The sequence below is a fragment of the Rutidosis leptorrhynchoides genome, chromosome 2 (genome assembly GCF_046630445.1).
Source record: "Rutidosis leptorrhynchoides isolate AG116_Rl617_1_P2 chromosome 2, CSIRO_AGI_Rlap_v1, whole genome shotgun sequence".
Lineage (NCBI taxonomy): Eukaryota > Viridiplantae > Streptophyta > Magnoliopsida > Asterales > Asteraceae > Rutidosis > Rutidosis leptorrhynchoides.
The window spans coordinates 41,468,973-41,482,799 of NC_092334.1; the positions used below are offsets into that span (position 1 = coordinate 41,468,973).

Consider the following 13,827-nt stretch of genomic DNA (forward strand, 5'->3'; position numbering starts at 1 on the left):
TTGGATGGATGGTCAAGATCTTTTATTTGAAAATAATATTACTTAAATATGACTTTGCTTTAATAAGAAGAGGGATTATATTTATATTTATATTTATATTTATTTATATATATTTATATGAATTACCCAGTAAAATGATATGGATGTAGACTTGAGGTCAATGATTCAACTCAATAGTTCCTATGCAATTTAGTCCACCAATTCTGGCACTGAACAGATCAGGGCGTTTACTTGAGAAAAAAAGTTTTTTTTTTCTTTACATGCAATTTCTAAGTTGTGAAATTATCCAAGATGGTTTAAGTGATTCTTGAACTATAAATCTCAAAGCTTAAACTATAAAATTGAAGCATTTTGATATTTGTGTGGATACTTAGTTGTTCTGGCAAATTGAAGTTTTGAACTGTATAAATGAGTCAGTTGATATATATTAAGAGTCCTACTAAGAGTTGGCGTAATGTCTGAGCATGTGACAAGGTACGTTTGATTCTCTTGTTCCCATCAAACACATGAATATACTTGAAAACCACTTTAAATTTTCAGAAAGTTCATATGTAATGATTCCGGAGTACTTTGTTTGTACGTAATAATCCCAAAAAAACTAGTCGTTGGGGTCCTTATATCCTTATAAGAGGTCTTAGATTCAAACCTCATTAGAGGCACATCTAAGGGTTGGTTGGCAGAAAGTGTCGGAAACGGTCACGTGATAACTAGTTTAGACCGTGTAGAGTAGAACCCGCCCTCCTCTCTGGTAACCTAAACAGTGAAAACGTTATCGGTTTACCCATTAACATGTAATTCTTGACAAAATATTGTTTTTTTAGGTCCTGCTTTCCAAAATTATGATGTTACGTGCTCCTAGATCTAACGAAAAGGCTGCTTCGGTGTTAGAGTTTCCGAAGGGACTAGTTTGTCCACACGTTCCAATTGATGAGATTAAATCAGCTACACGAAACTTCAACCCAATATTTCTCATAGCCGAAGGTGGATTTGGGAAGGTTTATAAAGTTAAAATGAAAAATGGAATTACGGCTATTAAGCGGTGGGATCGTGATTCTTGTCAAGGTGCAACAGAGTTTTGGGCTGAAGTTGAAATGTTATCCAGGTTGCGTCACTGTAATTTAGTATCTTTAATCGGTTATTGTAATGATAATAAAGAAATGATACTTCTTTATGAATATATTCCCAATGGAACCCTTGAAGATCATCTACACAAGCGTCACACTCGTTTATCTTTGTCGCAAAGGCTCAGAATATGTATAGGTGCTGCACGGGCATTACATTACCTTCACACTGGGACAGGTACTGAGCAAGGAGTCATACACCGTGACGTCAAGAGCTCAAATATATTGTTAACCAAGAAATGGGAAGCCAAACTTTCGGATTTTGGATTGTCAAAAATAAGCCCCATAAATAAACCATTATCTTATGTTGACACCCTTGTCAAAGGCACATTCGGGTATTTTGATCCCGAATATTTCTCAACTGGCAGACTAACTAGGAAGTCTGATGTATTTGCATTTGGAGTGATTCTGTTGGAAGTATTATGTAGAAAACGTGCTGTGGATAGAAGCCTTGATGATGATAATTGGGGATTGGTTGTGTGGGCTCAGGACTTTTTAAAAGGAGGGAAACTAAAGAAGATTGTTAATCCAGATCTAAGGGGGCAAATTTCAGTTAAGTGCTTGAATGATTATGGAGAACTAGTGGACGGGTGTTTGCATACTCGTACAAAGCTACGTATTACAATGGCTGAGGTTGTGTTTGGCCTTGAGTCCATATTGACATTACATGAGAGCAGTCTTAACTCAAGTTCAGATACAAGCATAATCAAGTTTGGTAAGAAGTTGCAGAAGTATTTGTTCTCCTCCGAAGGAAATTCTCGTAAAGTCAAACATCTACTTGTGTATGTACACGTCTTTTTCTGGCTTTTTCCCTGGTAGATGTAGCAAAGTTACTCCAAGACATAGAGAAAATGGATTACTATAAGGTAAACATATTTTCTTTGGACAATAAAGAGCAACATAACCATCCCAAGATAGCCTAGCTAGTAGTTGGGGTCCTGATATCCTCACAAGGTTTCAAGTTCAAACCTCATTATTGTCAAGGAAATGGTGGAAACGACCACTGGATTGTTAGGAATTATGGACCCAAACAAAACCGGTAATTTAAACCAAACACCAAACCCACAACGACAAACGATAAAATAAAGCATGAAACGATAAATAAATGACACATGGATTTAACGTGGTTATATCCCAACTCCAAACACGGAGAAGGGTTTAGTCCACGGGCGCAAACCAGAGATCTTTCTTTATTATTTTTGTGCACATCGTTATGGGTTATATATGATCATATTTATAGGCAAAAACAAAATAAGGAAACAACTTAGGGAACAAGCAAGAACATTCTGGAACTTTTCTTTTTCGCGTCTTGACCTTGTTGCCCAAGAAAATACTTTTCTTGTTTAATTCTTCTTTGCACTCAACAATCTCCCACTCGAAGGAGACATTAAACAACCTTCGTCAACCCGTCAACAATGTTTATTCCAAAACCCACAATAACTCTAGATTAGCCGATTATCAACTCCTTTTGATACCGCCAGATGAGACACTCGAATCACGCCGCACTTCACTCGTTAGCCTACGAGCAAGTGAAGTCTTTCGACACCAAAAACCCCGCTGAGTGATAATCCAATCTCATAGTTACTAGCTTGGGCCATCTCGGTTTCTATCGCCACCATCTTCTAACACGAAGATCATCTTCTTACACTAGAAGACCAATCGAAGTATGCGACACTTCAAATATAGGATTCTTCATTGTAACATCCCGTTTTTCCCGTACATATTGAAAGGTAAATACTTAATCATTGTACGTTTGTAACTCGCTAGATTATGCGTAATTGTATATATATATATATATATACTTGATAATGGGTGCATATACAAGTTTATGCATGGGTTTTGATAGCGTTAAGTCTTGTGAGACCGTTGTTGAGGGTTAGGCGAATATAGGAAGCGGGATTTAAGTGTACGAATTAAATAAAATCAAAATTTTTTTAAGGTTGTCGAGGTGTCCAGGTGACGGCTAATGCCGCGCCACGATAAACCGGGTCGCGCCGCGACACATAAAGCAATTCCAGATCAGAAGTCAGGTTAACATGGGGCGTTTTTCCTTCGATACGTCTGTAGTGACCCGAACTTTTCCATGTTTATATATATTAATTGAGATTGATATTTACATGATTAAATGTTTCCAACATGTTAAGCAATCAAACTTGTTAAGACTTGATTAATTGAAATATGTTTCATATAGACAATTGACCACCCAAGTTGACCGGTGATTCACGAACGTTAAAACTTGTAAAAACTATATGATGACATATATATGGATATATATATAGTTAACATGATACTATGATAAGTAAACATATCATTAAGTATATTAACAATGAACTACATATGTAAAAACAAGACTACTAACTTAATGATTTTTAAACGAGACATATATGTAACGATTATCGTTGTAAAGACATTTAATGTATATATATATCATATTAAGAGATATTCATACATGATAATATCATGATAATATAATAATTTAAAATCTCATTTGATATTATAAACATTGGGTTAACAACATTTAACAAGATCGTTAACCTAAAGGTTTCAAAACAACACTTACATGTAACGACTAACGATGACTTAACGACTCAGTTAAAATGTATATACATGTAGTGTTTTAATATGTATTTATACACTTTTGAAAGACTTCAATACACTTATCAAAATACTTCTACTTAACAAAAATGCTTACAATTACATCCTCGTTCAGTTTCATCAACAATTCTACTCGTATGCACCCGTATTTGTACTCGTACAATACACAGCTTTTAGATGTATGTACTATTGGTATATACACTCCAATTATCAGCTCTTAGCATCCCATGTGAGTCACCTAACACATGTGGGAACCATCATTTGGCAACTAGCATGAAATATCTCATAAAATTACAAAAATATGAGTAATCATTCATGACTTATTTACATGAAAACAAAATTACATATCCTTTATATCTAATCCATACACCAACGACCAAAAACACCTACAAACACTTTCATTCTTCAATTTTCTTCATCTAATTAATCTCTCTCAAGTTCTATCTTCAAGTTCTAAGTGTTCTTCATATATTCTACAAGTTCTAGTTACATAAAATCAAGAATACTTTCAAGTTTGCTAGCTCACTTCCAATCTTGTAAGGTGATCATCCAACCTCAAGAAATCTTTGTTTCTTACAGTAGGTTATCATTCTAATACAAGGTAATAATCATATTCAAACTTTGGTTCAATTTCTATAACTATAACAATCTTATTTCAAGTGATGATCTTACTTGAACTTGTTTTCGTGTCATGATTCTGCTTCAAGAACTTCGAGCCATCCAAGGATCCGTTGAAGCTAGATCCATTTTTCTATTTTTCAGTAGGTTTATCCAAGGAACTTAAGGTAGTAATGATGTTCATAACATCATTCGATTCATACATATAAAGCTATCTTATTCGAAGGTTTAAACTTGTAATCACTAGAACATAGTTTAGTTAATTCTAAACTTGTTCGCAAACAAAAGTTAATCCTTCTAACTTGACTTTTAAAATCAAATAAATACATGTTCTATATCTATATGATATACTAACTTAATGATTTAAAACCTGGAGGCACGAAAAACACCGTAAAACCGGATTTACGCCGTCGTAGTAACACCGCGGGCTGTTTTGGGTTAGTTAATTAAAAAATATGATAAACTTTGATTTAAAATTTTTTATTCTGGGAAAATGATTTTTATTATGAACATGAAACTATATCCAAAAATTATGGTTAAACTCAAAGTGGAAGTATGTTTTCTAAAATGGTCATCTAGACGTCGTTCTTTCGACTGAAATGACTACCTTTAAAAAAACGACTTGTAACTTATTTTTCCGACTATAAACCTATACTTTTTCTGTTTAGATTCATAAAATAGAGTTCAATATGAAATCATAGCAATTTGATTCACTCAAAGCGGATTTAAAATGAAGAAGTTGTGGGTAAAACAAGATTGGATAATTTTTCTCATTTTAGCTACGTGAAAATTGGTAACAAATCTATTCCAACCATAACTTAATCAACTTGTATTGTATATTATGTAATCTTGAGATACCATAGACACGTATACAATATTTCAACCTATCATGTCGACACATCTATATATATTTCGGAACAACCATAGACACTCTATATGTGAATGTTGGAGTTAGCTATACAGGGTTGAGGTTGATTCTAAAATATATATAGTTTGAGTTGTGATCAATACTGAGATACGTATACACTGGGTCGTGGATTGATTCAAGATAATATTTATCGATTTATTTCTGTACATCTAACTGTGGACAACTAGTTGTAGGTTACTAACGAGGACAGCTGACTTAATAAACTTAAAACATCAAAATATATTAAAAGTGTTGTAAATATATTTTGAACATACTTTGATATATATATGTATATATTGTTATAGGTTCGTGAATCAACCAGTGGCCAAGTCTTACTTCCCGACGAAGTAAAATATCTGTGAAAGTGAGTTATAGTCCCACTTTTAAAATCTAATATTTTTGGGATGAGAATACATGCAGGTTTTATAAATGATTTACAAAATAGACACAAGTACGTGAAACTACATTCTATGGTTGAATTATCGAAATCGAATATGTCCCTTTTTATTAAGTCTGGTAATCTAAGAATTAGGGAACAGACACCCTAATTGACGCGAATCCTAAAGATAGATCTGTTGGGCCTAACAAACCCCATCCAAAGTACCGGATGCTTTAGTACTTCGAAATTTATATCATATCCGAAGGGTGTCCCGGAATGATGGGGATATTCTTATATATGCATCTTGTTAATGTCGGTTACCAGGTGTTCACCATATGAATGATTTTTATCTCTATGTATGGGATGTGTATTGAAATATGAAATCTTGTGGTCTATTATTATGATTTGATATATATAGGTTAAACCTATAACTCACCAACATTTTTGTTGACGTTTTAAGCATGTTTATTCTCAGGTGATTATTAAGAGCTTCCGCTGTCGCATACTTAAATAAGGACGAGATTTGGAGTCCATGCTTGTATGATATTGTGTAAAAACTGCATTCAAGAAACTTATTTTGTTGTAACATATTTGTATTGTAAACCATTATGTAATGGTCGTGTGTAAACAGGATATTTTAGATTATCATTATTTGATAATCTACGTAAAGCTTTTTAAACCTTTATTGATGAAATAAAGGTTATGGTTTGTTTTAAAATGAATGCAGTCTTTGAAAAACGTCTCATATAGAGGTCAAAATCTCGCAACGAAATCAATTAATATGGAACGTTTTTAATCAATAAGAACGGGACATTTCAGTTGGTATCCGAGCGTTGGTCTTAGAGAACCAGAAAATTTGCATTAGTGTGTCTTATCGAGTTTGTTAGGATGCATTAGTGAGTCTGGACTTCGACCGTGTTTTCTTTAAAAATGATTGCTTAACATTTTTGTTGGAAACTATATATTATTAACATGTATATATTATGTGATATATTAATCTCTTAACATGTTTGATATTGTGTGATAGATGTCTACCTCTAGAACAAGTCCCATTGACTCACCTAATAATAATGAAGAGTCAAATGTAAATTGGAATGATTCGTGGACTGATTCACAAGTTCCTGAAGAGGAACCGGAAGAAGAGTCGGAACCGGAAGAGGAATCGGAACCGGAAGAAGAATCGGAAAAAGATGAAGAAATAGAACCGGTGGGGGAAATAATAAAACGGTTAAGTAAAAGAAAATCCTCAACCAACCGACCAAGGTTAATTATGGTCAATGGTGTTTCCGCCAAGGAAGCAAAATATTGGGAGGATTACCAATTCTCCGATGAATCGGATTCCGACGAGAATTTCGATGATGTTATAGAAATTACCCCAACTGAATTTAAAAAAGGCAAAAGAAAATAATAAGGGAAAGGGCATAAAAATAGAGAAATCTAATTCCAACCCCGATGAACTTTATATGTATCGTCAACCCCCGAAGTCCTTAAGTTGTAACAATGACCCGGGAACCTCTAAACCACCAGGTTTTTCTAAACCAATGTGGAAAATAACGGCTCGTATTAGGGGAACAACATATATCCCTAGAAACTTGGCAAAACGAACCAAAACCGAAGAAGAAGAAACAAGCGAGTCGGAATAAGATAGTTGTATTCGTGTGGTGTAATATATGTAATATAGTGTGCTTATGCTTTATGATATATGTAAAAATTGCTTGTATTAATAAGTATCTTTTTTATGAATCTAACTCTTGTCTATTTTACAGTATAAAAACAAAAAATGGATAGACAACCCAATATTTTAAGAGACCTACCCGGAGACATGATTGATGAAATCTTGTCTAGAGTCGGTCAGAATTCTTCGGCACAACTATTTAAGGCGAGATCAGTTTGTAAGACATTCGAAGAACGTTCCAAGAATGCCTTGGTTTATAAAAGACTTTCGTTCGAAAGATGGGGGATATCACATTGGGAAATCCATAAGTTACGATGTGTTTACTTTGACGCATATATTGCGGGGAACCCAAATGCTATTTTACGCAACGGGTTAAGAAATTATTTCGACTCAATGTATCCGAATATAGGACTTCGTGATTTAGAAAAAGCGGCTAACATGCAACATAAAGAAGCATGTTATGCTTACGGATTAGTAATGTTCGCTTCTCACCAAAGTGAGAACAAGAACATCGGGCTACAACTATTAAACAAAACGTTCCCACAAGTGACGGAGTCGGTAATTGGGGTAAGAAATGAAGTTTTTAGATTGTTACGGGACTGTTGGACATTACATAACCCTCGTCCCTTTGACGACGTTACAACACGCTGTCTTATCAACGGCCATAACGGTTATGTTCCACAAGACCAAGGATGGGAAGTAATCCTAGTAAAACCAGAATGCATGACTTGTTTCTGGACGTATGAATTACGTGTCTTTATTGCCTTTGCTGAACGATTTGTGTACTAGCTAGAATTATCTTCACAACCAGCTTGTTTCAAATTTATTGTGTGCTATATTTCATGCTATATGTAAAATAAGCGGTATTGTAAGTTTGTAAAATATTGTGTAAAAGTTTGAACGTGAAATATTATTATAATCAGTTTTTCATATAGAATTGTAGTAGTTGAATTGTATATTAGCTACTAAGTATGAACTTAACGGGTAGGTACTACCCGAATTTAAACTTATAAAACGCTAATATGAAGAAAAAGCTTTTATAAATGAGTTCATATTATGCTACGAAATACTATTAACTACTCTTAATATTCTGTATGATTAACTTGTTCCATTTGACTATTTTGAAGGAAATGGCACCGACTACTCGACACACCGTGAATATGAATGAAGAGGAATTCCGTACTTTTCTAGCTTCAAACAAAGCCACAGTACAGGCTGCGCTACATACCAACAATAACCTTGGATCTAGCAGTACAGGAAATCGTGTAGGATGCACCTACAAAGAATTCACTGCCTGCAAACCTTTGGAATTTGATGGAACTAAAGGACCGATCGGATTGAAACGGTGGACCGAGAAGGTCGAATCGGTGTTTGCCATAAGTAAGTGTACTGAAGAAGACAAAGTGAAGTACGCTACGCATACCTTCACAGGTTCTGCGTTAACATGGTGGAATACCTATCTAGAGCAAGTGGGACAAGATGATGTTTACGCACTACCGTGGTCAGCATTCAAGCACTTGATGAACGAGAAGTACCGTCCCAGAACCGAGGTCAATAAGCTCAAGACAGAACTTAGAGGGTTACGAACCCAAGGATTTGATATTACCACGTACGAAAGACGATTAACAGAATTGTGCCTATTGTGTCCGGGAGCATTCGAAGATGAGGAAGAGAAGATCGACGCATTTGTGAAAGGATTACCGGAAAGAATCCAAGAAGATATAAGTTCACACGAGCCCGCCTCCATACAACAGGCATGTAGAATGGCTCACAAACTAGTGAACCAGATTGAAGAAAGAATTAAAGAACAGACTGCTGAAGAGGCCAATGTGAAGCAAGTCAAAAGAAAGTGGGAGGAAAACGGTGATAAGAATCACCAATACAACAACAACAGCAATTACAACAATAATCGCAACAATTATCCCAACAATCGCAACATCAATCACAACTACAACAAACGGCCCAACAACAACAACAACAACAACAACAACAACAGCAACTACAACAATCATCCCAACAACAATAATAACCGCAACAACAACAACAATCAGAAGCAGCTATACCAAAGGTGTGAAAAGTATCACTAGGGGTTCTGCACCAAATTTTGCAACAAGTGTAAAAGAAATGGTCATAGCGCGGCGAAGTGTGAGGTCTACGGACCAGGGGTTAATAGAACGAAAGGAACAAATGGTGTCGGAACGAGTAATGGCGGAGCAAGTAGTGTCGGAGCAAGTTATGCCAATGTAGTTTGTTATAAATGTGGAAAACCGGGCCACAAGAAGACCCGGAGCTTGTTACGGGTACGTTTCTTATTGACAATAAATCTGCTTACGTTTTATTTGATTCGGGTGCAGATAGAAGCTATATGAGTAGAGATTTTTGTGCTAAATTAAGTTGTCCATTGACGCCTTTGGATAGTAAATTTTTACTCGAATTAGCAAATGGTAAATTAATTTCAGCAGATAATATATGTCGGAATCGAGAAATTAAACTGGCTAGCGAAACATTTAAGATTGATTTGATACCAGTAGAGTTAGGGAGTTTTGATGTGATAATCGGTATGGACTGGTTTAAAGAAGTGAAAGCAGAGATCGTTTGTTACAAAAATGCAATTCGCATTATACGAGAAAAAGGAAAACCCTTAATGGTGTACGGAGAAAAGGGCAACACGAAGCTACATCTTATTAGTAATTTGAAGGCACAAAAACTAATAAGAAAAGGTTGCTATGCTGTTCTAGCACACGTCGAGAAAGTACAAACTGAAGAAAAGAGCATCAATGATGTTCCCATTGCAAAAGAATTTCCCGATGTATTTCCGAAAGAATTACCGGGATTACCCCCACATCGATCCGTTGAATTTCAAATAGATCTTGTACCAGGAGCTGCACCAATAGCTCGTGCTCCTTACAGACTCGCACCCAGCGAGATGAAAGAACTGCAAAGCCAATTACAAGAACTTTTAGAGCGTGGTTTCATTCGACCAAGCACATCACCGTGGGGAGCTCCTGTTTTGTTTGTCAAGAAGAAAGATGGTACATTCAGGTTGTGTATCGACTACAGAGAGTTGAACAAACTTACCATCAAGAACCGCTACCCACTACCGAGAATCGACGACTTATTTGATCAACTACAAGGCTCGTCTGTTTATTCAAAGATTGACTTACGTTCCGGGTATCATCAAATGCGGGTGAAAGAAGATGATATTCCAAAGACTGCTTTCAGAACATGTTACGGTCATTATGAGTTTATGGTCATGCCATTTGGTTTAACTAATGCACCAGCTGTGTTCATGGACCTTATGAACCGAGTTGTGGACCATACCTTGACAAGTTTGTCATTGGTTTCATTGATGACATACTTATTTACTCAAATAATGACCAAGAACACGGTGAACATTTGAGAAAGGTGTTAGAAGTATTGAGGAAGGAAGAATTGTACGCTAAGTTTTCAAAGTGTGCATTTTGGTTGGAAGAAGTTCAATTCCTCGGTCACATAGTGAACAAAGAAGGTATTAAGGTGGATCCGGCAAAGATAGAAACTATTGAAAAGTGAGAAACCCCGAAAACTCCGAAACACATACGCCAGTTTTTAGGACTAGCTAGTTACTACAGAAGGTTCATCCAAGACTTTTCCAGAATAGCAAAACCCTTGACTGCATTAACGCATAAAGGGAAGAAATTTGAATGGAATGATGAACAAGAGAAAGCGTTTCAGTTATTGAAGAAAAAGCTAACTACGGCACCTATATTGTCATTGCCTGAAGGGAATGATGATTTTGTGATTTATTGTGATGCATCAAAGCAAGGTCTCGGTTGTGTATTAATGCAACGAATGAAGGTGATTGCTTATGCGTCTAGACAATTGAAGATTCACGAACAAAATTATACGACGCATGATTTGGAATTAGGCGCGGTTGTTTTTGCATTAAAGACTTGGAGGCACTACTTATATGGGGTCAAAAGTATTATATATACCGACCACAAAAGTCTTCAACACATATTTAATCAGAAACAACTGAATATGAGGCAGCGTAGGTGGATTGAATTATTGAATGATTACGCCTTTGAGATTCGTTACCACCCGGGGAAGGCAAATGTGGTAGCCGATGCCTTGAGCAGGAAGGACAGAGAACCCATTCGAGTAAAATCTACGAATATAATGATTCATAATAACCTTACTACTCAAATAAAGGAGGCGCAACAAGGAGTTTTAAAAGAGGGAAATTTAAAGGATGAAATACCCAAAGGATCGGAGAAGCATCTTAATATTCGGGAAGACGGAACCCGGTATAGGGCTGAAAGGATTTGGGTACCAAAATTTGGAGATATGAGAGAAATGGTACTTAGAGAAGCTCATAAAACCAGATACTCAATACATCCTGGAACGGGGAAGATGTACAAGGATCTCAAGAAACATTTTTGGTGGCCGGGTATGAAAGCCGATGTTGCTAAATACGTAGGAGAATGTTTGACGTGTTCTAAGGTCAAAGCTGAGCATCAGAAACCATCAGGTCTACTTCAACAACCCGAAATCCCAGAATGAAAATGGGAAAACATTACCATGGATTTCATCACTAAATTGCCAAGGACTGCAAGTGGTTTTAATACTATTTGGGTAATAGTTGATCGTCTCACCAAATCAGCACACTTCCTGCCAATAAGAGAAGATGACAAGATGGAGAAGTTAGCACGACTGTATTTGACGGAAGTCATCTCCAGACATGGAATACCAATCTCTATTATCTCTGATAGGGATGGTAGATTTATTTCAAGATTCTGGCAGACATTACAGCAAGCATTAGGAACTCGTCTAGACATGAGTACTGCTTATCATTTACAAACTGATGGGCAGAGCGAAAGGACGATACAAACACTTGAAGACATGCTACGAGCATGTGTTATTGATTTCGGAAACAGTTGGGATCGACATCTACCGTTAGCAGAATTTTCCTACAACAACAGCTACCATTCAAGCGTTGAGATGGCACCGTTTGAAGCACTTTATGGTAGAAAGTGCATGTCTCCGATTTGTTGGAGTGAAGTGGGGGATAGACAGATTACGGGTCCGGAGATTATACAAGAAACTACCGAGAAGATCATCCAAATTCAACAACGGTTGAAAACCGCCCAAAGTCGACAAAAGAGCTACGCTGACATTAAAAGAAAAGATATAGAATTTGAAATTGGAGAGATGGTCATGCTTAAAGTTGCACCTTGGAAAGGCGTTGTTCGATTTGGTAAACGAGGGAAATTAAATCCAAGGTATATTGGACCATTCAAGATTATTGATCGTGTCGGACCAGTAGCTTACCGACTTGAGTTACCTCAACAACTCGCGGCTGTACATAACACTTTCCATGTCTCAAATTTGAAGAAATGTTTTGCTAAAGAAGATCTCACTATTCCGTTAGATGAAATCCAAATCAACGAAAAACTTCAATTCATCGAAGAACCCGTCGAAATAATGGATCGTGAGGTTAAAAGACTTAAGCAAAACAAGATACCAATTGTTAAGGTTCGATGGAATGCTCGTAGAGGACCCGAGTTCACCTGGGAGCGTGAAGATCAGATGAAGAAGAAATACTCGCATCTATTTCCAGAAGATTTGTCAACACCTTCAACAGCTTAAAATTTCGGGACGAAATTTATTTAACGGATAGGTACTGTAGTGACCCGAACTTTTCCATGTTTATATATATTAATTGAGATTGATATTTGCATGATTAAATGTTTCCAACATGTTAAGCAATCAAACTTGTTAAGACTTGATTAATTGAAATATGTTTCATATAGACAATTGACCACCCAAGTTGACCGGTGATTCACGAACGTTAAAACTTGTAAAAACTATATGATGACATATATATGGATATATATATAGTTAACATGATACTATGATAAGTAAACATATCATTAAGTATATTAACAATGAACTACATATGTAAAAACAAGACTACTAACTTAATGATTTTTAAACGAGACATATATGTAACGATTATCGTTGTAAAGACATTTAATGTATATATATCATATTAAGAGATATTCATACATGATAATATCATGATAATATAATAATTTAAAATCTCATTTGATATTATAAACATTGGGGTAACAACATTTAACAAGATCGTTAACCTAAAGGTTTCAAAACAACACTTACATGTAACGACTAACGATGACTTAACGACTCAGTTAAAATGTATATACATGTAGTGTTTTAATATATATTTATACACTTTTGAAAGACTTCAATACACTTATCAAAATACTTCTACTTAACAAAAATGCTTACAATTACATCCTCGTTCAGTTTCATCAACAATTCTACTCGTATGCACCCGTATTTGTACTCGTACAATACACAGCTTTTAGATGTATGTACTATTGGTATATACACTCCAATTATCAGCTCTTAGCAGCCCATGTGAGTCACCTAACACATGTGGGAACCATCATTTGGCAACTAGCATGAAATATCTCATAAAATTATAAAAATATGAGTAATCATTCATGACTTATTTACATGAAAACAA

General features: G+C 35.8%; 1 protein-coding gene across 2 annotated transcripts in view; it reads left to right on the top strand.

Moving 5' to 3' along the window:
• Positions 1-231: 231 nt before the first annotated feature.
• Positions 232-13,827, top strand: part of LOC139890768 (receptor-like protein kinase FERONIA) — a 29,424-nt gene continuing 15,828 nt past the window's right edge. Inside the window, exons 1-2 of one of the 2 annotated variants that reach the window (XM_071873681.1) lie at positions 232-474; positions 822-1,987. In XM_071873681.1, coding sequence (XP_071729782.1) covers positions 840-1,940 — 1,101 coding nt within the window. In that variant the 5' untranslated portion in view covers positions 232-474; positions 822-839 and the 3' untranslated portion in view covers positions 1,941-1,987. Of the gene's footprint in view, positions 475-821; positions 2,825-13,827 lie in introns of those variants that run through there. The other variant, XM_071873680.1, reaches the window with a different exon arrangement.